At 46.5% G+C, this 25,623-nt stretch overlaps 1 protein-coding gene across 1 annotated transcript in view; it reads left to right on the top strand.

Annotated features, from left to right (window-relative positions):
* bcl9 (BCL9 transcription coactivator) overlaps window positions 1-25,623 on the top strand; it is a 253,735-nt gene that overhangs the window by 60,806 nt on the left and 167,306 nt on the right. The window contains exon 3 of the mRNA XM_067986473.1: window positions 14,033-14,361. Within this exon, the coding sequence (XP_067842574.1) occupies window positions 14,033-14,361 (329 nt within the window). The remainder of the gene's footprint in view (window positions 1-14,032; window positions 14,362-25,623) is intronic.

Here is a 25,623-nt window from a genome sequence, read left to right on the forward strand (position 1 = left end):
AATCAGTCCTCCTCCATGTTGAGCACCACTTGGAGGAAGCACTGAGGGTAGCAAGGGCACAGAATGTACTCTGGGTGAGGGACTTCAATGTTCATCACCAAGAGTGGCTCAGTAGCACACTACTGACCGAGCTGGCCGAGTCCTGAAGGACATAACTGCCAGACTGGGCCTGCGGCAGACCAACATGAGGGAAAAACATACTTGACCTCGTCCTCACCAATCTATCTGTTGCAGATGCATCTGTCCATGACAGTGTTGGTAGGAGTGACCACTGAGCAGTCCTTGTGGAGACGAAGTCCCGTCTTCACACTGAGGACATCATCCAACGTGTTGTGTGGCACTACCACCGTGCTAAATGGGATAAATTCAGAACAGATCTTGCAGCTCAAAAGTGGGCATCCACGAGGTGCTGTGCGCCATCAGCAGCAGCAGAATTGTATTCCAGGACAATCTGTAACCTCATGGCATGGCATATTCCTCACTCTACCATTACCAACAAGCCAGGGGATCAACCCTGGTTCAATGAGGTGTGCAGAAGTGCATGCCAGCACCAGGCGTACCTAAAAATGAGATGCCAACCTACTGAAGCTACAACACAGGACCACATGCATGCTAAACAGTGGAAGCAACATGCTATAGACAGAGCTAAGCGAATCCACAACCAACGGATCAGATCAAAGCTCTGCAGTCCTGCCACATCCAGTTGTGAATGGTGGTGGACAATTAAACAACTAACGGGAGGAGGAGGCTCTGTAAACATCCCCATCCTCAATGAAGGCAGAATCGAGCATGTGAGTGCAAAAGACCAGGCTGAAGCATTTGCAACCATCTTCAGCAAGAAGTGCCGAGTGGATGATCCATCTCGGCCTCCTCCCGATATCCCCACCATCACAGAAGCCAGTCTTCAGTCAATTCGATTCACTCCACACGATATCAAGAAATGGCTGAGTGCACTGGATACGACAAAGGCTATGGACCCCGACAATATCCCGGCTGTAATGCTGAAGACTTGTGCTCCAGAACTAGCCGCGCCTCTAGCCAAACTGTTCCAGTACAGCTACAATACTGGCATCTACCCGACAATATGAAAAATTGCCCAGGTATGTCCTGTCCCCAGAAAGCAGGACAAATTCAATCCAGCCAATTCGCACCCCATCAGTCTACTCTCAATCATCAGTAAAGTGATGGAAGGTGTCGTCGACAGTGCTATCAAGCGTCACTTACCAATAACCTGCTCGCCAATGCTCAATGCTCAATGACCTTCCCTGCTTCATAAGGTCAGAAATGGGGATGTTCGCTGCTGATTGCACAGTGTTCGGCTCCATTCACAACCCCTCAGATAATGAACCAGTCCGTGCCCACATGCAGCAAGACCTGGACAACATCCAGGCTCGGGGTGATAAGTGACAAGTAACATTCGCTCCAGGCAAGTGCCAGGCAATGACCATCTCCAACAAGAGAGAGTCTAACCACCTCCCCTTGACATTCAACAGCATTACCATCACCGAATCCCCCACTATCAACATCCTGGGGGTCACCATTGACCAGAGACTTAACTGGACCAGCCAAATAACTACAGTGGCTACAAGAGCAGGTCAGAGGCTGGATATTCTGCGACTCACCTCTTGACTCCCCAAAGCCTTTCCACCATCTACAAGGCACAAGTCAGGAGTGTGATGGAATACTCTCCACTTGCCTGGATGAGTGCAGCTCCAACAACACTCATGAAGCTCGACACCATCCAGGACAAAGCAGCCTGCTTGATTGGTACCCCATCCACCACCCTAAACATTCACCACCGGCGCACCGTGGCTGCAGTGTGTACTGTCTACAGGTTGCACTGCAGCAACTCACCAAGGCTTCTTCGACAGCACCTCCCAAACCCGCGACCTCGACCACCTAGAAGGACAAGAGCAGCAGGCACATGGGAACAACACCACCTGCACATTCCCCTCCAAGTCACACACCATCCCGACTTCAAAGTTGCTGGGTCAAAATCCTGGAACTCCCTACCTAACAGCATTGTGGGAGAACCTTCACCACACGTACTGCAGCGGTTCAAGAAGGCTTTAATTAAGTTGGCTATTGCAGATACTGAATATAACCAGATGACAAAAGCAGGTCCAAAACCATGGCTAGATATTAAATAATTAATGGGAGTCTGGAATCATATTTCCTTTACTATAGACTTGAAGAACGATTTCTCACCTTCTCAAGTGCAATTACGGATGGGCAATAAATGCCAGTCACGCCCACATCCTATGAACGAATAAAAAAAATTAGCCATACAAGATTTTCCTTTCACAAATCCATGCTGACTTTCATTTATGAGCCCATACTTTTCCAAGTGACAGTTTATTTTTGTCCTGGATTATTGTCTCTAAAAGTTTCCCCACCAATGATGTTAGGCTGACTGGCCTGTAATTGCCAGGTTTATCCCTCTCCCCTTTTTTGAACAGATGTGTAACATTTGCAATCCTCCAGTCCTCCACCACCATCCCTGTATCTAAGGAGGATTGGAAGACTGTGGCCAGAACCTCCACAATTTCCACCCTTACTTCCCTCAGTAACCCACGATTGCATCCAATCTGGACCAGGTGACTTTTCTGCTTTGAGTTCTGCCAATCTTTTAAGTGCCTCTTATTTATCTATTTTTATCCTATCCAAAATTGTTATTACTTCCTCCTGTACTGCTACAATGGCAGCATTCTCTTCTGTAGTGAAGACCAATGTGAAGTATTTATTTAGTGCGTCAGCCATGCGCTCTGCCTTCACAAGAAGATCTCCTTTTTTGTCCTTAATCAGTCCCACACTTCCTTTGCCTACCTTTTTACTGTTTATATGTTTATAAAAGACTTTTCGGTTCTCTTTTATGTTAGCCACTAATCTATTTTCATACTTTCTTTTTGCCCCTCATTCCTTATTTTTAGATCTCCTCTGTACTTTCTACAAAGTATGAGTGCAGTGGTTATGGTAATAGACTAGCAACCCCAGAAGTTGTAAAATCAAATCCCACCATGACAAGTTGTAAAATTGAATTCAATAAATCTGGTAAGTTATGGGCTGACATTGGGGCATTGGGAACTGCCAGATTGTCATAAAAAACAATTGGGTCACCAATGTCCTTCAAGGAAGTAACTCTCACTTTTACCCAGTCTGGCCGATGTGTCTCCAGTTCTAGACTACATGATTGACTCTTAATGTGGTCACTCAAAAATGAGTGATACATGCAACCTTTTCAGCATCTCCCACATTCAGGAAGAGTTCTGAATTTGCTGTGTTGCCTAATTTCACATGGCTTGTTGCTAGTTAAGTGAATAAATAGAAAAAAAAGATGATGTATTCCCCAACAAGTCCACCTGTCCCAATCACAACAAGTCATTTTAAGAATCACCAGCTGATTGGAGTGTGGTAAAACAAGCAAACACCAAGAACTAAAAAAAATGTCTGTTGGGAATTGAGTGCAAGCTGTTTTCTTGAATGTGACAACCCGGTTGTTACTTTAATCACTACACCACTGAAATGTGGTAACATTTGCCTTTGGTCAAAAAACTAAGGTGGCACCAGAAAGAAGCAGTGTGACAGGAAATGAAGTCTGGCAAACTTCTGGGATTTATGGCTTTCGGTTTTACATATACTCTAAGAACATAAGAAATAGGAGCAGGAGTAGGCCAATCGGCCCCTCGAGCCTGTTCCGCCATTCAATAAGATCATGGCTGTTCTGATCCTAACCTCAAATCTAAATTCATGTCCAATTTCCTACCGGCTCCCCGTAACCCCTAATTCCCTTTATTTCGAGGAAACTGTCCATTTCTGTTTTAAATTTATTTAATGATGTAGCTTCCACAACTTCCTGGGGCAGCAAATTCCACAGACCTACCACCCTCTGAGTGAAGAAGTTTCTCCTCATCTCAGTTTTGAAAGAGCAGCCCCTTATTCTAAGATTATGCCCCCTCGTTCTAGTTTCACCCATCCTTGGGAACATCCTGACCGCATCCACCCGATCAAGCCCCTTCACAATCTTATATGTTTCAATAAGATCGCCTCTCATTCTTCTGAACTCCAATGAGTAGAGTCCCAATCTACTCAACCTCTCCTCATATGTCCACCCCCTCATCCCCGGGATTAACCGAGTGAACCTTCTTTGTACTGCCTCGAGAGCAAGTATGTCTTTTCTTAAGTATGGAGACCAAAACGGTATGCAGTATTCCAGGTGCGGTCTCACCAATACCTTATATAACTGCAGCAATACCTCCCTGTTTTTATATTCTATCCCCCTAGCAATAAAAGCCAACATTCCGTTGGCCTTCTTGATCACCTGCTGCACCTGCAAACTAACTTTTTGATTTTCTTGCACTAGGACCCCCAGATCCCTTTTGTACTGCAGTACTTTCCAGTTGCTCACCATTAAGATAATAACTTGCTCTCCGATTTTTCCTGCCATAGTGCATAACCTCACATTTTCCAATATTGTATTGCATCTGCCAAATCTCCGCCCACTCACCCAGCCTGTCTATATCCCCTTGTAGGTTTTTTATGTCCTCCTCACTCTCTACTTTCCCTCCCATCTTTGTATCATCTGCAAACTTTGATATGTTACACTCGGTCCCCTCCTCCAAATCGTTAATATAGATTGTAAAGAGTTGGGGACCCAGCACCGACCCCTGCAGAACACCACTGGCTACAGGTTGCCAGTCCGAGAATGTACCATTTATCCCAACTCTCTGCTTCCTGTTAGATAACCAATCCTCCACCCATGCCAGAATATTACCCCCAATCCAGTGATTCTTTATCTTGAGCAATAATCTTTTATGTGGCACCTTATCGAATGCCTTCTGGAAGTCCAAATACACTACGTCCACTGGTTCCCCTTTATCCACCCTGTACGTTATATCCTCAAAGAACTCAAGCAAATTTGTCAGACATGACTTCCCCTTTGTAAAGCCATGCTGACTTTGTCCTATTAAATTATGTTTATCCAAATGTTCTGCTACTGTCTCCTTAATAATAAACTCCAAAATTTTACCCACCACAGATGTTAAGCTAACTGGTCTATAATTTCCAGCCTTCTGCCTACTACCCTTTTTAAATAAGGGTGTTACATTGGCAGTTTTCCAATCTGCTGGGACCTTTGCCGAGTCCAGAGAATTTTGGAAAATTATTCCCAAAGCATCCACAATCCCTACTGCCACTTCTCTCGAGACCCTAGGATGTAAGCCATCAGGTCCAGGGGATTTATCCGCCTTGAGTCCCATTAATTTACTGAGTACCAATTCCTTAGTGATTTTAATCGTATTTAGCTCCTCCCCCCCTCGAGCCCCCTGTTTATCCAGTGTTGGGATATTCTTAGTGTCCTCTACCATAAAGACTGAAACAAAATATTTGTTCAGCATTTTTGCCATCTCCATGTTTCCCACCATTAATTTCCCGGTTTCATCCTCTAAAGGACCTACGTTTGCCTTAGCCACTCTTTTTCTTTTTATATAACTGTAGAAACTCTTGCTATCTGCTTTTATACTTTTTGCTAATTTATTTTCATAACCTATCTTCCCTTTCTTAATCAATCCTTTTGTTACATTTTGCTGTCTTGATGGTAACTAGATTTGAAGAATGAGGACCAATGGACCCTGTATTATGATCTTCCCTCCACAAAGTTGTCCCTGGACACTAATTATTCCTAGTGGGAAGGAGGAATAGATCAGCCTGCTCTGTGTGAGTTTGGTCAGTACTCCTATGTGTCAGTTTGTTCTTTCTGGCTATTCGTTGCTCTCTGAGAGAAGTAGTTTCCTATCTTCAAAGGGCTAAATAGCAGTCTTTGCAATACCCAGCTAAAGAATCTACTTTGGCTGGCATGTTTGAATATTATGCTCTCGTCACGTACCTTGATATTACTCTACCAAACTGCCTCAGCGAATCAAAATTTTGAGCAGTTGCGATTTGGTTCAGTAATAACAGCCAGAGCAAATTCTAAACACAAATGTTATGCATTCATCCCCTAATTTTCCACATTTCCACAGTGCCTGGATATTTTTAAAAAGTCAAGATTACATATTTTGTTCTTGTTGGTAGACGTTATAGGTTTTAGGACTTGCCTTAGATATTCTCTTAGGAACAGTGGTGCCAGCCACTCCCATAAGAGATCTGCACATAAGAACATAAGTAATAGGAGCAGGAGTAGGCCATACGGCCCCTCGAGCCGACTCCGCCATTCAATCAGGTCATCACTGATCTTCAACCTCAACTCCACTTTGCCGCCCGATCCCCATATCCCTTGAGTCCAAAAATTTATCTATCTCAGCCTTGAATATACTCGATGACTCAACATCCACAGCCCTCTGGGTAAGAGAATTCCAAAGATTCACAACCCTCTGAGTGAAGAAATGTGGATAAAGTGGATGTGGTGTACTTGGATTTCCAGAAGGCTTTTGACAAGTGCCACATCAAAGGCTGCTACGCAAAATAAGAGCTCATGGTGTAGTGGGTAACATATTAGCATAGATAAAGGATTGGTTAGCTAACAGGAAACACAGAGTGCCACAGGGATCAGTGTTTCAGCCTCAACTATTTACAATCCATATCAATGATTTGGATGAAGGGACCGAATGTATGGTTGCTAAATTTGCTGATGACACAGAGGTAGGTAGGAAAGTAAGTTGTGAAGAGGACATAAGGAGTCTGAAAAGGGTTATAGATAGGTTAAGTGAGTGGGCAAAAATTTGGCAGATGGAGTATAATGTGGGAAAATGTGAACTTGTCCACTTTAGAAGGAGGAATAGAAAAGCAGTATATTATTTAAATGGAGAGAGATTGCAGAACTCTGAGGTACAGAGGGATCTGGGTGTCCTAGTACATGAATCACAAAAAGTTAGTATACAGGTACAGAAAGTGATTAGGAAGGCAAATGGAATGTTTTCATTTATTGCAAGGGGAATGTAGAGATGTTTTGCTGCAGTTGTCCAGGGCTTTGGTGAGACCACATCTAGAATACTGTGTGCAGTTTTGGTCTCCTTATTTAAGAAATACATAATTGCTTTGGAGGCGGTTCAGAGAAGGTTCACTCGACTGATTCCTGGGATGAGGAGGTTATCTTATGAGGAAAGGTTGGACAAGTTGGGCCTGTATACACTGGAGCTTGGAAGAATGAGAGGTGATCTTATTGAAACATATACGATCCTGAGGGGCTAGAAGGGGTAGATGCTGAGACGATGTTTCCCCTTGTGGGAGAGGCTGGAACTAAGGGACACAGTTTAAAAATAAGGAGTCTCCCATTTAAGACAAAGATTAGGGGAAATTTTGAGTCCATGGAACTCCCTTTCCCAGAGAACGGTGGAGGCAGGGTCATTGAATATTTTTAAGGCTGAGTTAGATAGATCCCTGATTAACAAGGGAGTCAAAGGTAGCCGGGAAAGTAGGGTTGAGGTCGCAATCAGATCAGGCATGATCTTATCAAATGGCAAAGCAGGCTTGAGGGGTCGAATGGCCTACTCCTGCTCTTAATTCCTATGTTCGTATGTTCCTTATCACAGTCTTAAATGGCCGACCCCTTATCCTGCGACTACGCCCTCTAGTTCTAGACTCTCCAGCCAGGAGAAACAACTTCTCAGCATCTACCCTGTCAAGCCCGCTTAGAATTTTATATGTTTCAATGAGATCCCCTCTCATTCTTCTAAACTCCAGAAAGTATAAGCCCATTTTACTCAACCTCTTCTCATAGGACAACCCTCTCATCCCAGGAATTAATCTAGTGAACCTTCATTGCACCGCCTTTAAGGCAAGTATATCCTTCCTTAGATAAGGAGACCAAAACTGTGCGCAGTAATCCAGGTGAGGTCTCACCAAAATCCTGTACAACTGTAGTCAGACTTTTTTACTCCTGTTCTCCAACCTCCTTGCAATAAAGGCCAACATGCCATCTGCCTTCCCAATTGCTTACTGTACCTGCATGCTAACTTTTTTTGTTTCTTGTACCAATCCTGTATAGTCGTCTTTAGAAAAACATTTTTAAAAACCAATGCTCTGCTCAATTATTCCAAAGTTTTCTTTCAAATGATGATTTGACTTGTTTTACACTACTTTCGTATATTTATTTTTCTTAACGTACACTAACTAGGTCTCTCAGGACACCAACATTTAATAGTTTTGCACCATTTAAAAAATATTCTATTTTTCTATTCTTCCTACCAAAGTGAATAACCTCACAATTCCCCACATTATTCTCCATCTGCCACCATTTTACCCACTCATCTAACCTCTCTATATCCCTTTGCAGACTCTTTGGGCTTGATTTTAAAAGGGTGGCGGGTTGGCAGCGGCCGGGGGTGGGACAATGGCCATGCGGGTAACCTGACTAATAAAATCTTTCCATTTACCACGTGGTCACGAGTTAATTGGTGGCCCTTCATGTGGCTTCCGGGATTGCCGTCCGAAAGCTGCGCAGTAGGAGACTGTGCACTCGCATGACAGGCTGTCAGCTGGAGCAGCTCTATTTAAAGGGCCATTGCTTCAAAGGCTTTTGCTGCAGCAAACACCAAAAAAACACAATGGAGCAGCACAGGGATAAGGCTGTTCCAAGGTTTAATGATGGCCAGGGTGAGGAGGAGGAGGGAAGTGTTTTATCCCATGGACGGAAGGAAGTAGCCTGCCTCTGCAACTAAGAAGGCCTGCCCGAGGTGGCAGAGGAGGTCACCAGCAGCAGCAACATCTTCTGCACCTGGATCCAGTGCAGGAAGCGCTTCAATGACCTAACTAGGTCAGCAAAAGTGAGTACACTTACTGATTCTCCTGCATTCCGTGTTCCACATCACCGCAACCCCCCCCCACAATTCATTCTGCACTGCCAAAACTACACCATCACATCATTCCTCACACCCACATAAGGCTTATCCTCAACTTTTCTGCACTTCCTGAGCACTTCCTCATTAGTCACCCCACCACTACCACCCACCCCAATCCTCATCCAATGTGATGTCTCTGTCTCATACTCACCCTCTGAAGCACCTCTGTCGTGGTCAGCCTCACCCAAACCAATGCATTAATTGGTTGGCCACTTCACTATCACTCACTCACATGTCAGTACTTTCTTCCCTTCTAGGAGAAGAGAGCACAAAATGCGCGCGAGAGGGCGAGGACTGAAGGGCGGCCACAGCAAATAGTGGTCCCCACAGATGCGGAGGAGGACGTCCTGCAGATCAGCCGCACCCTCGAGTGACTGTCCATCGGGAACGCTGAGACTGGCACCCCACAAATGTCTGGTGACACAACTTTAGCATTCATCACACACAACCTTGAATTGATGTTAACAATGAACACCTCAGTATGCTCATCACAACATGACACATCTGTGATGATGCTTAATATTGCCTTCTGTTCTCTTACAGGCCCTTCAACGACCACAGTGTCAGCAGAGGGCGATTCCTCAGAGGAGCTTCCGGCTTCTGAGGGTTCACCGTCACACCATAGCAAGCCATCCACCAGCGCAGATACTCACACCTCGGTGGGCCCTAGCAGTCAGTTAGTTGGGTTGGCACCTGGTGAGTCACCACAAATGAGCATGAGCAGACACTGGTGGCAGGAGCAGCTGCGGAGAGTCTGCATTGGTGGGCACACTCCTCTCCAGGCTCTGCTCAGCTGGACGCAGATGCTGAACCCAAGGGGCTATCCTTTAAAAGGAAAACGATCGAGGGACATTTGCGAGTTACTGGAACAGGTGCCATGCACACTCTCCATAATAGTGCAGAGGATGGAGGAGTCCAATTCCTGCATGAGTGAAATGGCAGCACAGGTAAGCACGGGAATGTCTGCACTGGAGAAAATGGCAGCCTCCGTTGAGCTTCAAGCACGGCTCACAAATGAGTCCATTCAGGCCCTGACAACAGTCGTTCAGACTCAGGGTGAACAACATTCTACCGTCTTAACAGGCAGACAGAAACACTAGCACTGACCTTACAAGGCTTCACACATGTCCTCAAACTAATGTCCAGCAGAGTGGTAGCAGTGATGTCGGCCTGGCCCAGGGGAGGGATGATGGCAAAAGGGGACATGGAAGTGGGGACGCCACTCAAAGTGCTCCCACGTCTCACCCGTTGCCCCCCTCTCAACCAGTACCCGCAATGCTGCCTCCTCTCCAGTTGGCCGAGTCTGCCCTTGCACAGGTGCAGGCGGAGCAGTCTTTGGATGGGCCCTCACGGGCTTTAAAACCCAGAGTGCGTAGGCCGAAAGCAACCTGCCACTACCTCTGCTGCAGCCACAAGGGATGCACCACATAGAAGTAGGAAGACAAAGGCTAAGGATTTCTGAGCACGAAGGGTACGCACAAGGGTGTCTGACAGACTGTCATGTTTTCCATTTATATTTGGTTTTTGTTATAGTCACATTAAATGTTATGATTGTCACCACTAGTGCCACGTCTTGCCCATTCTTGACCGGCTTTTGTGATAGGGTCCTTTCATGAGTTTCACCATGAATGGCGACACATGATGCCACCCATTGGGTCACTTTACAGTGGGTGTATGTGTAGTTGCAGGACTGTTTTATGCGGGGATGGGTGGAGGGGAGCTGGTGTTAGCACTGCTCTATCCAGGTGGTCTGAGGACTGGACTCTTCACACTTTCTGATGTTATAATTTCAGTGATTCCCTGGCCTCACGAGCAGCCAGGTGAGCCACTGCTCTGGCCATGGGTTCGTCCTCCACATCCTCCTCCTCCGCCTCCTTCTCCTCCTCAATGTGGATGGCAGATGTGAATGGGGCCTCCTCAAGCGGCACCCCTCTCTGTTGTGCCATGTTGTGCAGGACACAACACACGACTATAATGCGTCCCACTCTGTCTGGTGCTTATTGAAGCGCTCCTCCAGAATGATCAAGACACCTAAATCACATCTTGAGCAGCCCTATAGCATGCTCAATTGTAGACCTGGTGGCGATTTGGCTGTCGTTGTATCAACGCCGTTGCTCGGTGATGGGGTTCCTCAGAGGTGTCATGAGCCACGTGTGCAGGGGATATCCCTTGTCCCCAAGGAGCCAGCCCATAAGGGTGTTCAGTGTGTGGAAGAGCCCCGGGATGTTGGATTCCCTCAGAATGAAGGAATCATGGCAGCTGCCAGGGAATCTGGTGCACACATGAAGGAACCTTTTGCGGTGGTCACAAACAAGCTGAACATTGATGGAGTGATGCCCCTTTCTGTTGGTGAACAGTCCTGGCTCGTGTGGAGGTGCTCGGATTGCAATATGGGTGCAATCAATTGCATCCTGCATGCGTGGGAAGCCAGCCACAGAGTGGAATCCCACTGCCCTCTCTCTCTGGCTGAGGTTGTGCATGGGGACGTTGACATATTGCGAGGCCCTTCGGAACAAGCCATCAGTAACCTGCCTTATGCACTTGTGTGCAGACGGCTGAGAGACCCCGGCAATGTCACCAGTGGCACCCTGGAATGATCCGGAGGCGAAGAAGTTGAGGGCAGTGGTGACTTTGACAGTGACGGGTAATGAGATGCCGTTCGGCCCAGCCAGGAGCAGCTTGGCATGAAGGAGGTTGCTGATTTCTGCGACTACCTGGTGACTCACTCTCAGCCTCCATACGCACTGCTCCTCAGAGAGGTCCAGGAAGCTGAGCCTTGGTCTTTGGTGAGGGTAGTGCTTCCTGCGACGTCGGTCTCTCGTTGTCACCCTCTGTACTCTTGTGCAGGTGCCTGTGGCGCATCACTGTGTTGTGGAGCTCCAACTGGCAGAAGTGCACGCCTTGCCTGCGAGGCTGGTGATGTTGCTCGTCCTCGGATATCGTGGTATCGTGGTGAATGCAGCCAGGGCACCCCCCCGTCCTGACGGTGTCAGTTTGAGGGGATCCGAGAAGTTGCTAAATATGTATAAACAGAAGAATTCTGTGTGGAAACTAAGAACTTCCATTGTAAATGCCTTGCTGCAATAACTCACCTTTTAACTCATCTGTCAAACAAGCATTTGAATGTCCACTGGCTGCTGGCTGAAACACATCTCCTAAAACATTGAGTATTTCTCACAGCATGGGAAACACGTTGAGGCTGAGTGAAAATCAGTGCCCTACCTCAATCACCATGAAATTAACTACTTCAAATACGTAAACTATCTAAGTAACTGTGTTCACTATCATCTCGCAGGCTTTAATTGCCAGTGGGACTTCCGCATTCATGAGGCACGTGCGCACACAGACGCATCTGTGGGGAACCCGGAAGTCGGCATGTTGGAACCGGCTTCCTCGCCCACTCGGGGTTTCCCCAATTTTAGGAGCCCCCCCACCCTCAAAGCACCCGCACTTCAGCTTGAAAATCCTCACAGCTTACTTTCCACCTAGCTTTGTATCGTCTTCAAACTTGGATACATTACACTCAGTCCCTTCATCCAAGTCATTAATATAGATTGTAAATAGCTGAGGCCCAAGCACCGATCCTTGTAGTATCCCACTAATTACAGCCTTGCCAACCTGAAAATGACCCGTTTATCCTACTCTCTGTTTTCTGTCCATTAGTCAATCCTCAATCCATGCTAATATGGCACCCCGACCCCAACCTTTCATGTAGCACCTTTTGAAAATCCAAATATACTACATCCAGTGGTTCCCCTTTACCTACCCTGCTAGTTACATCCTCAAAAAACTCTAATAAATTTGTCAAATACGATTTCCCTTTCATAAAATCATGTTGACTCTGCCTAATCATATTATGGTGTTTTAAATGCCTTGCTACCACTTCCTTAATAATGGATTCCAGCATTTTCCCAACGACTGATGTCAGGATAACTGGCCTGTAGTTCCCTGTTTTCTCTCTCCCTCCTTTCTTGAATAGTGGGGTAACATTTGCTACCTTCCAATCTGCTGGGACCGTTCTAGAATCTAGGGAATTTTGGAAGATCATAACCAATGCGTCCACTATCTCTGCAGCCACCTCTTTTAGAACCCTCGGATGTAGGCCATCAGGTCCAGAGGATTTATTGGCCCAATAGTTTCTCAAGTTCTTTTTCTCTACTTGTAATAATTACTTTACGTTCCTCACTCTCATTAGCCCCTTGGTTCCCCACTATTTCTGGTATACTTTTTGTGTCTTCTACTGTGAAAACAGATACAAAATATTTGTTTAACGCATCTGCCATTTCCTGATTCCCCATTATAATTTCTCTTGTCTCAGCTTCCAGGGGACCAACATTTACTCTCTTCATTTAGGGGCGTGCCTGTACTGTCCAATTTCTAGCCACATGATAGCATAACCCAGGATGTAACAATAATGTCCCCTGCAATTTGAACTGGGTATTCGTGTCTTTTGCTTCTTCAATCTCTTCAAAGGTGGATTGAGCAACAATTTGGTGAGATGAGGCCGGATACAAATCACTAAGCTGTTTTATTTCTCAGCAAGTGAACGTACAGAGCAGCAATGACAAGATTCACTTTGTTCAATGTGCAACTTTGCATCATAACACAAAATAATGAACATGCTACTCTTCCTCACATCAGTGGATTATCATACTTAAATAAAACAATATTTTACTACTCCCTGGCTTTCTGACCTTCTTGTAGCCTTTGTTAGGCTTGACTGCCACACAGCGTTTCATTTTTTAATAAACCTGACTGACGGTCAGGTTTATTAAAAAATCTCCCTTTGTTCACAACCAAAAAGGATCAGAGACTTTCTAATACAATGGGTATGAGGTATTTATTAATTTCTGAGACAAGCTAACAAATTATTTATTATTTACAAGTCTAAGGGGAAACAACATTAAAACTAAATCATTAGTACTTTAATCACCTATCTTCTCAGAGGCCTTTTTAAAACTTGTGTGATTGCACTGTGCTATAAAATGCAGTATCTTTGGAAATATGGTCACAAAAACCTGAAATATGATAGTAGGCGTTGTTATTTTGGAAAATAACTACAAAGAATTACAGATATTTGACATTTCTATGACCTTCAAAGTGTATACTAATCTCCAAGGAAAGTAGTTCTCCAGCAGGTCAGAAAACAAATGGTCATTTGTGAGTAAGTTTATTTTTTATTTTTGCTTTGTTTCCAGCCCAAAAGCCAAGCAGGAGGCCACAGTTCGGTCACCTCCTGTGACGTCTCCTTTAAGTGCATCACAGCTGGACACCAAACTGTCCAATCAAGGGAAGCAGGGTAGCAACAGCCAGTCACAGGCCTCACCTTGTGATTCAAAGATCGTGAGTGGGAACCATGGCTCGAAAGTTTCCCAAGGCTCGGCAGGAAACCTGGGACTGAAAAATGGGCAAGGCCTGGGGACAAGCAGTGCGATAAAAGGGAAGGGCAAGAGGGAAAGAAGCACTTCCGCTGACTCCTTTGATCAAAGGGATGCTGGCACGCCCAACAATGAATCCGAACACAAAGGTATTACTGTAGCTCCTTTCTTGTGTTCTCTTCTCTGAAGTGATGGCTCCTCAAATTTGTTTGCTATCTGACACGTAATATACATTATATTCAATATTTTTAAACCAATTTGCTGGAGTCCCTTATTTGTACAAGTAAAAATGAGCTTCTCTCTACAATGCTTGCATCTGACAATCCCTACTACACCAAGGTAAAAACTGAGGTGACCTGACTGTTGGAATTGCTAGAATGCTGTCATTTGTTGTAAAAGAAAACCATGGGCTATGGATGAGTAGGTTGGCAGAGCCTAACTTTACTTGGAATTCACTAGGAAAACTTTAACTCTGACATTTCATCAATCTAATGGTTTCCTTGAGTTTTGCAGGAGTGTACACGAGTACAAGTGTTTCAGACTTTAGTACAGAGAAAGTATATGATAGCAGCCCTTTCTTGGAACGACTATCATGCTGAGTGAGAAGGAAACGCGGGAATTCAAAAATGAAGATTGAATGTGGGCGGATATAATAATACATACTTTCTGTGGACCTGTTTCCCGCCCCCACCCCACCGACCTTTCATTTTCTCTGTTCCTCTCTCGAAGCCAGTGGCTTATACCAGAGATGCAGCCATTCTAGTACCTCACTCAAAGTGGCTCAAGTGAAGATAAACGCCAGCACAAACTTGAAGTGCAGCTTGTCCTGTTTCTGTGTATCCCTCATTCCCTTCACCCCACCATTGATAGGCATACGTTAAACCACCTAGGCCCTACATCATGGAATTCCCTTTCCTAAAACCCACCTTTTAAGATCCTCCTTAAAACCTACCTCTTTGACCAAGCTTTTAGTCGTCTTAATTTGGCTTGGCATTCATTTTTGTCCGGTTATGCAGCTGTGAAGCACCTTGGGATGTTTTTCTCCGTTAAAGACACTACATAAGAAACAGCAGTAGGCCATACGGTCCCTCGAGCCTGCTCCACCATTCAATAAGAACATAAATGCATGTTGCTGTTGTTGAATTGTAGAATTTACAGCATAGACTCATTGGCCTTGATATTAACCCCCACCCCCACGATGGGCAGGAGAGGTGTTAAAGAGTTAAATATGGGGAACCAGCCCTTAACCTGCCACGCATCATTTTATTGCACTGGATCTTGGGGCGTCCGAGTGTCCCACTGTGGAGGGGCGAGACACTTAATTAACCAATTTAAATCGGACTCCCACAGTGCACTTGGGAGCCTGATTTAAATCGACCTGGGAGCCTGATTTAAAACCCAGCAGTGAAAGGGAGCTGGGAGCTGCCGGCTCCACAGGATAAGTGCCTTTTCAGCACTCTTTATGGGCTGGGAGGAGCAGGAGTGCTCCATCCAGCCCCTCAGGGAAGTCTTCGGCCTCCCACAACCCCGATCGCCAGCCTTCCCCAACCCCCCCAAGCCCTCCCAATTGCCGAACCGATCACACTACCCTCTCCCGATGGCTTGCTGACCTCCATCCCCCCCTCCTGATGGCTTGCCGACTGCTCGCCTCCCTCCCAATGGCTTGCCGACCTCTCGCCCCCTTCCCAATGGCTTGCCAACCGCTCTCACCCCTTCCCGATCATTTGCCGACCTCCCTTTCCCCGTCCCGATGGCTTGTCGACCCCTTTTTCCCTGTCCGATGGCTTGTCGACCCCTTTTCCCCTGTCCCGATGGCTTGTCGACCTCTCTTCCACTGTCCCGATGGCTTGCCGACCTCTCTTCCCCTGTCCCGATGGCTTGCCGACCTCTCTTCCCCTGTCCCGATGGCTTGCCGACGTCATGCTCCCCCATCCCGAGGGCTTGTCGACCTCTCTGTCCCCCCCTCCCGATGGGTTGCCAAACCCTCTTCCCCAGTCCCGATGGCTTGCCGACCTCTCTCTCCCCCATCCCGATGGCTTGCTGACCTCTCTCACCCCTCCTGATTACCAGGGGAGGTACCGAAAAGTCCCCGGCTGCAGCTTCCCGCCACTGGCCATCACTCCCCGCCGCCAGCCAGGCTATTCATTTGGCCGGCTGCCAGGCAGAAAAACGAACTTAAAAATGTTAATGAGGTCCTGCCAATAAGTACCCTATCAAACCCTTTCACTATCTTAAAGACTTCCATCAGGTCACCCTAGAGAAAAGAGCAACAGCCTATACAGCCTTTCCTGATAAGTATATCCTCTCAGTTCTGGTATCATCCTTGTTAATCTTTTTTTGTACCTTCTCTAATGCCTCTATATCCTTTTTATAATATTGTGACCAGAACTGTGCACAGCACTCCCAAGTGTGGTCCAGCGAAAGTTTTATACAAGTTTAACATAACTTCTCTGCTTTTCAATTCAATCCCTCCAGAAATGAACCCCAGTGCTTGGTTTGCTTTTATTATGACACTACTTTTAGTGATTTGTGAATGTGCATCCCTAGATCTCTTTGCTCATCTACACCATTTAGACTCTTATTCTCCAAGCAGCATGTGGCTTCTTTATTCTTCCTACCAAAATGCAGTACTTCACACTTATCTATATTGAAATTCATTTGCCAATTAGAATCATAGAATTGTTACAGTGCAGAAGGAGGCCATTTGGCCCATCGAGCCTGTGCCTACTCTTTGTAAGAGCAATCCAGTTAGTCCCATTCCCCCTCTCTTTCCCTGTAGCCCTGTAAATTTTTTCAGTTGTATTTATCCAATTCCTTCTTGAAAGCCACAATTGAATCTGCATCCACCACCCTTTCAGGCAATGCATTCCAGGTCATAACTACTTGCTGCGTAAAAACGTTTTTCCTCACTTTGCCTTTGGCTCGTTTGCCAATCACCTTAAATCTGTGTCCTCTGGTTCTCGACCCTTCCGCCAATGGGAACAGTTTCTCTTTATTTACTTTATCTAAGTGTCATGATTTTGAACACTTCTATCAAATCTCCTCTAAGCCTTCTCTGCTCTAAGGAGAACAACTCCAGCTTCTCCAGTCTATCCATGTAACTGAAGTCCCTCATCCCTGAAACCATTCTAGTAAATCTTTTCTGCATCCTCTCTAACATCCTCTCACATCCTTCCTAAAGTGTGATGCCCAGAATTGGACACAATACTCCAGTTGTGGCCGAACCAGTATTGTATAAAGGTTCAACATAACTTCCTTGCTTTTGTACTCTATGGGCTCGATTTTCCCGGGAAATTGCGGGTGCGTTGGGGGCTCCAAAAATCAGGGAAATCCAGTTCGGTTTCGGAGACCGGCTCCAACCCATTGACTTCCAAGTTCCCTACGGACGCACCTGTGTGTGCACGGGCGTCCCGAATCCGGAAGTCCCGCCAGCAATTAAAGCCGGCAGGATGATAGTTAAAGAGCTAAATGTACCTCATTGAGGTACTTAAGGCACTTTACTTGTGACATAGTAGGTAGTTAGAATGATTTTTAACTTACCTGGGCAGCTTTCCCATGGCTTCTGATTCATGCCTGGTGAAACCAGGAGAGAGGGCCAGATCAGGCAAAAAAAAACTAAATAAATTACATAAAAAACCATTGCATGAAGTTAAAACACAAAATCAACCACCCTGCTCCGATATCCGATGAATCCCTCTCCGATCTCCCCCTCTTCAACCCCCCCCAATATTCGCCCCCCAATCTCCCCCTCTTCACCTCCCCAATGTCCCCCAGATCTCCCCTTCGTCACCCCCCTCCTGATATCCCCCCGATCTTCCCCTCTCCCCCCCGATCTTCCCCTCTCCCCCCCGATCTTCCCCTCTCCCCCCCACCGATCTTCCCCTCTCCCACCCCCCGATCTTCCCCTCTCCCCACCGATGTTCCCCTCTCGCCCCCTCCGATCTTCCCCCTCCCCCCGATCTTCCCCTCTCCCCCTGATCTTCTCCTCTTTCCCCCGATCTTCCCCTCTCCCCCCCCCGATCTTCCCCTCTCCCCCCCCCGATCTTCCCCTCTCCCCCCCCGATCTTCCCCTCTCCCCCCCCCTCCGATCTTCCCCTCTCCCCCCCCGATCTTCTCAGCTTTCCCCCGATCTTCCCCTCTCCCCCCTGATCTTCCCCTCTCCCCACCCCGATCTTCTCCTCTTTCCCCCGATCTTCTCTTTCCCCCCGATCTTCCCCTCTCCCCCCCCGATCTTCCCCTCTCCCCCCCTCCGATCTTCCCCTCTCCCCCCCCGATCTTCCCCCCTCTCCCCCCGATCTTCTCCTCTTTCCCCCGATCTTCCCCTCTTCCCCCCGATCTTCCCCTCTCCCCCCCCTCTGATCTTCCCCTCTCCCCCCCGATCTTCCCCTCTCCCCCCCCGATCTTCCCCTCTCCCCCCCGATCTTCTCCTCTTTCCCCCCGATCTTCCTCTCTCCCCACCCCGACCTTCCCCTCTCCCCCCCGATCTTCCCCCTCCCCCCCCCGATCTTCCGCTCTTCCCCCTCCCCCCCCGATCTTCCGCTCTTCCCCCCCCGATCTTCCACTCTCCCCCCCCCGCCCCCTGATCTTCCACTCTCCCTCCCTGATCTTCTGTTCCAGCGCCGGATGACGTTTTGCTCTCTCTCTGTCAATCAGGCTAGCTGCCGGGCGCGAAACCCGGAGACCATGTTAATCACCACAAATTACGATGCGATCGTGTCGGAAACGTTAAGTTTTGTTTATTCGGGTTTGCCAGGTGCACCTTCACCGCCCCCCCTGCCCCCCCCACCCCACGCTGCCAACCCGCTACCATTTCAAAATTGAACCCGTAGCCTCTATTTATGAAGCCCAGGATCCTGTATGCTTTTTTAACCTCTTTCTCAATCTGCCCTGCCAGCTTCAAAGATTTGTGCACATATACCCCCAGGTCTCTCTGTTCCTGCACACCCTTTAGAATTGTACCATTTAGTTTATATTGCCTCTCCTCGTTCTTCCTGCCAAAATGTATCACTTTGCACTTCTCTGCATTAAATTTCATCTGCCATGTGTCTGCCCATTCCACCAGCCTGTCTATGTCCTCCTAAAGTCTATTACTATCCTCCTCACTGTTACTACACTCCCAAGTTTTGTGTCATCTGCAAATTTTTAAATTATGCCCTGTACATCCAAGTCCAAGTCATTAATATATATCAAGAAAAGCAGTGGTCCTAGTACCGACCCCTGGGGAACAGCACTGTATACCTTCCTCCAGTCCGAAAAACAACCGTTCACTGCTACTCTCTGTTTCTTGTCACTTAGTCAATTTCGTATCCACTGCCCCTTTTATTCTGTGGGCTTCAACTTTGCTGACAAGCCGAATATGTGGCACTTTATCAAACGACTTTTGGAAATCCATATACACGACATCAACCGCATTGCCCTCATCAACCCTCTCTGTGACCTCATCAAAAAACTCAATCAAGTTAGTTAAACACGATTTACCTTTAACAAATCTGTGCTGGCTTTCCTTTATTAATCCGCACTTAGAGTCATAGAGTCATAGAGTTATACAGCACGGATAGAGGCCCTTCGGCCCATCGTGTCCGCGCCGGCCATCAAGCCCAGTCTAATCTAATCCCATATTCCAGCATTTGGTCCGTAGCCTTGTATGCTATGGCATTTCAAGTGCTCATCCAAATGCTTCTTGAATGTTGTGAGGGTTCCTGCCTCCACAACCCTCTCAGGCAGTGAGTTCCAGACTCCAACCACCCTCTGGGTGAAAAAGTTCTTTCTCAAATCCCCTCTAAACCTCCCGCCTTTTACGTTGAATCTATGCCCCCTTGTTATAGAACCCTCAACGAAGGGAAAAAGCTCCTTAGTATCCATCCTATCTATGCCCCTCATAATTTTGTACACCTCAATCATGTCCCCCCTCAGCCTCCTCTGCTCCAAGGAAAACAAACCCAATCTTCCCAGTCTCTCTTCATAGCTGAAGCGCTCCAGCCCTGGTAACATCCTGGTGAATCTCCTCTGCACCCTCTCCAAAGCGATCACATCCTTCCTGTAGTGCGGCGACCAGAACTGCACACAGTACTCCAGCTGTGGCCTAACCAGTGTTTTATGCAGCTCCATCATAACCTCCTTGCTCTCATATTCTATGCCTCGGCTAATAAAGGCAAGTATCCCATATGCCTTCTTTACCACCTTATCTACCTGCTCCGCCGCCTTCAGGGATCTGTGAACTTGCACACCAAGATCCCTCTGACCCTCTGTCTTGCCTCGGGTCTTCCCATTCATTGTGTATTCCCTTGCCTTGTTAGTCCCTCCAAAGTGCATCACCTCGCACTTTTCCAGGTTAAATTCCATTTGCCACTGTTCCGCCCATCTGACCAACCCATCTATATCGTCCTGCAGACTGAGGCTATCCTCCTCGCTATTTACCACCCTTCCAATTTTTGTATCATCAGCGAACTTACTGATCATACCTTTTACATTCATATCCAAGTCGTTAATGTAGACCACAAACAGCAAGGGACCCAGCACCGATCCCTGTGGTACCCCACTGGCCACAGGCTTCCAGTCACAAAAACAACCTTCGACCATCACCCTCTGCCTTCTGCCACTAAGCCAGTTTTGTATCCAAAGTGCCAAGGCACCCTGGATTCCATGGGCTCGTACCTTCTTGACCAGTCTCCTGTGGGGGACTTTATCGAAGGCCTTACTGAAATCCATGTATACCACATCCACTGCGTCACCCCCTCAAAAAATTCAATCACATTAGTCAGACATGATCTTCCCTTGACAAAGCCATGTTGACTATCCCTGATTAATCCTTGCTTCTCCAAGTGGAGACTAATTTTGTCCTTCAGAATTTTTTCCAATAATTTTCCTACCACTGATGTTAGGCTCACTGGCCTGTAGTTCCCCGGTTTTTCCCTACTCCCCTTCTTGAATAATGGTACTACATTAGCGGTTCTCCAGTCCTCTGGCACATCCCCTGTGGCCAGAGAGGTTCTGAATATATGTGTTAGAGCCCCCGCAATCTCCTCCTTTGCCTCACACAGTAGCCTGGGATACATTTCGTCCGGGCCTGGGGATTTATCCATTTTTAGGCCTGCTAAAACCGCCAATACCTCCTCCCACTCGATGTTAATATGTTCGAGTATATCACAGTCCCCCTGTCGTATTTCTCTGTCTACGTCGTCCTTCTCCATAGTGAAAACAGATGCAAAAAATTCATTTAGAACCCCTCCTACATCTGCCGGCTCCACACACAGATTGCCATTTTTGTCCCTAATGGGCCCTATTTTTTCCCTAGTCATCCTCTTACCCTTAATATACTTATAAAACATCTTAGGATTTTCCTTTATTTTGCTCGCCAGTGTTTTCTCATGGCCCCTCCTTGATCTCCTAATTTCCTTTTTAAGTATCCCCCTGCACTTTTTGTACTCCTCTAGGGCTTCCTCCGTCCTTAGCCTTTTGTATCTGCCAAAAGCCCTCCTTTTTTTCCTAATCCATTCTCGTATATCCCCTGACATCCAAGGTTCCCTGGAGTTCTTGGAACCACCCTTGACCTTTACGGGAACATGTTGCCATTGTATGGTCTCAATCTCCCTTCTGAAAGACTCCCATTGCTCCGATGCGGATTTTCCTACAAGCAGCTGATCCCAGTCCATTTTGGCCAGATCCTGCCTTATCCTATTAAAATCGGCCTTCCCCCAATTTAGAACCTTTATTTCCGGCCCCTCCCTGTCCTTTTCCATGACCACCTTAAATCTCACTGAATTATGGTCACTGTCACCAAAGTGCTCACCTACTAGCACTTCTTCCACTTGGCCGGCCACATTCCCTAGAATTAGGTCCAGTGCCGCCCCCTCTCTTGTAGGACTTTCTACATGCTGGCTCAAAAAGCTCTCCTGGATGCACGTTAAGAATTTTGTACCCTCTAAACCTTTTACACTCTGAGTATCCCAGTTAATATTGGGGAAGTTGAAATCCCCCACTATTATTACCCTATTATTTGCACAATTTTCTGAGATTTGCCTACATATCTGTTCCTCGATCTCCCCCTGACTGTTTGGGGGCCTATAGTACACTCCCATCAAAGTGCTTGCCCCCTTTTTGTTTTTAAGCTCCACCCATATGGCCTCATTTGAGAAACCTGCTAATATATCATCCCTCCTTATGGCAGTAATTGATTCTTTAATTAATATTGCGACCCCCCCTCCTCTTATACCTCCCCCTCTGTCTCGCCTGAAGATTCTGTACCCCGGAATATTGAGCTGCCAGTCTTGCCCCTCCCTCAACCATGTCTCTGTGACAGCAACAATATCATACTCCCATGTGTTTATCAACACCTTCAATTCATCCACCTTATTTGCAAGACTCCTTGCATTAAAATAGATGCCATCCAGCCTTGCTCTTACATATTTGCCCTGTCTTCCAAGCTGACTTGTTTTTTTCTCAATATTTGTCCAAGTGGCTATTAATTTTGTCCTGGACTATCATTCTGAAAGCTTCCCCACCACCGAGATTTATTCTTCTCCTCTGTACCTTCTATATTCTGCCTGGTTCTCACTTGTATTATCAACCTGACATTTGTCATACTTTTTCTGCTTCATCTTACTCTCTATCTCATTCGTCGTCCAGGGAGCTCTGGCTTTGGTTGCCCTACCTTTCCCCCTTGTGGGAATGTACCTAAACTGTACGTGAACCATCTCCTCTTTAAAGGCTGCCCACTGTCCGATTACAATTTTGCCTGCCAATCTTTGATTCCAATTTACCCGGGCCAGATCTGCTCTCAACCCACTGAAATTGGCCCTTCTCCAATTAAGTGTTTTTACTCTAGATTGCTCCTTGTCCTTTTCCATAACTAAGGCTTAGGATACCTCGTATCCAGCAATCCTGCCCTTATGATACTGTGATCATTGTTCCCTTAATGCTCCCCCACTGACACTTGTACCATTTGACCCACTTCATTCCCCAGAACGAGATCCAGCAATGCCTCCTTCCTCGTTGGGCCGGAAACATACTGATCAAGAAAGTTCTTCTAAACACACTTCAGAAATTCCATCCCCTCTTTCCCTTTACACGATTACTATCCCAGTCTATATTAGGAGAGTTGAAGTCCCCCATTATCACCACTCTATAGTTCTTGCACCTCTCTGTAACTTCCCTGCAAATTTGCTCCTCTATATCCTTCCTATTAGTTGGCCTATAGAATACACCTAGTAGTGTAATGGCACCTCTATTGTTTCTTAACTCTAACCAAATAGATTCTGTCCTTGACCCCCTCAATGACATCCCCTCTCTCCAGCACTGAAAATTCTCCTTAATCAATACTGCCACCACCCCACCCCCTCCATTTTCCCCTCCCTATCTTTCCTGAACACTTTGTATCTAGGAATATTTAGTACCCAATCCTGCCAATTTTTGAGCCAGATCTCCGTTATCGCCACTACATCATATTCCCATGTGGCTATTTGCGCCTGCAGCTCACCAACCTTATTTACCATGCTTCATGTATTTACACCCATGCACTCTAAACCTATCTTCGACCTTCTCGTATTCTCTCTGAGTGTGATCCCAACTAATACTGTACTATTTCTTAGTCTAGTGCTATCTATCTCTCCCAATCCTTTGTGCACTTTGTTTTTCCTTTCTAATACTACATCCTGGTGCCCACCCCCTGCCAAATTAGTTTAAACCCCCCCCCCACAGCATTGGTCTCAGCTCTGTTGAGGTGCAACCCGTCCGTCTTAAACAGGTCTCTCCTGCCCCAGAACTGGTCCAAATGCCCCAAGAATCTGAAGTTCTCCCTCCTACACCATGTCTCCAGCCACGCATTAACCTGCCTTATCTTCCTATTTCTATTACTACCTTTGAGGTCCTAATTTTTAACTTCCTCCCTAGTTCCTGAAACTCTCGCCGCAGGACCTCATCCCTTACCTTTCCCATGTCATTGGTACCCACATGGAACACGACTTCTGGCTGTTTGCTTTCCCCCCACATAATATTCTGCACCCTCTCCGTGATGTCCTTTACCCTGGCACAAGGGAAGCAACACACGATGCGGGACTCACGTCGATGGTCACAGAAACGCCTGTCTGTCCCCATATCAAATCGAATCCCCTATGGCTGCTGCATTTCTACATTTCATTGTGCCCCACTGTGCAGTCCTTTGCCCCATGGTACCTTGCTCAGGACTGCACTCCTTCGAGGTATCGTCACCTTCACTGGTATTCAATGCTGAATACCAGTTTGGGAGTGCCATACACTCAGAAGATTCATGCACTTCCTTCCCTTTCGGATGGCCACCCACTTGCTATCCTGAACTCTCTGTGGCTGCGGGGTGACCACTTTCTGGAACTTAGGATCCAGAAAACCTTCAACCTCTCGTATGCTCTGCAGTGACTCCAGCTGCCCCTCAAGCTCAGAAACCCTCAGCTTGAGCTTGAGTAACTGGAGGATTTCCTGCACATGTGGCCCTCCAGGACACATGAAGCATCCTGAATTTCCGACATGGCGCAGGAATTGCAGGCAATGGGTTTCATTACATTTAGAAACCTTTTTTTTCTAAATTCCCTTTAGATACTCTTATTATTAATTTACTTAGTGTTTACTTACCCCAATTAACCTACCCTTTTATTCCAGTTCTCTCAGAACTCTTCCTCTTTGTTCACTGTCCTTCCCCCTCTACATCTAATTCCCCCCTCACCAAATTCTCAAGTTCCCACTCTGCTCGCAATCCACTCTGTTCACTCTGTGCTTCAGCTCTGTGCTTCAGCAGATACCTTCTACTTTATACATCTATTGAGAACAGCAGTTACACACCCATTCTGCAAATTTATTAATGTCACCTTGTATTTTGTCACATTCTTCTTTGTGTTAACTATACCCCTTAATTTGGTGTTGTTCGCAAATTTTCAAATTGTACTTCTGATTCCTGCGCAGCACTACTTCCCACCTTTTACCAGTCTGAGTACCTACCTTTAACCCCTACTCTCTGTTTTGTAGCCAGCTTGCTATCCATTTTGCTACCTGTCCCCTGACTCCACATGCTCTGACCTTAGTCATGAGTCTAAGGCCTTTTGAAAATCCAAATATTAATGCATCTACTGCATTACCTTTGTCTGCTCTTTCTGTTACTTCTTCAAAGAATTCAATAAGGTTGTGTCGCCTTTCTGTGTGTGCTGTAGCTACCCCATTATGTGAGCCAACAAAGAGTTAATATGGTCAAATATCCCTTCATGCATTGCTACATTAATAAGTATCTCTTCATGCATTTCTACATTAATATGGTCAAGTATCTCTTCATGCATTTCTACATTAATATGGTCAAGTATCTCTTCATGCATTTCTACATTAATATGGTCAAGTATCACTTTATGCATTTCTACAGTTGTTCAAGCATGACCTTCCCTTTTGAAATCAGT

Source organism: Heptranchias perlo, chromosome 6, assembly GCF_035084215.1.
Source record: "Heptranchias perlo isolate sHepPer1 chromosome 6, sHepPer1.hap1, whole genome shotgun sequence".
In the NCBI taxonomy this organism is placed as follows: Eukaryota; Metazoa; Chordata; class Chondrichthyes; order Hexanchiformes; family Hexanchidae; genus Heptranchias; species Heptranchias perlo.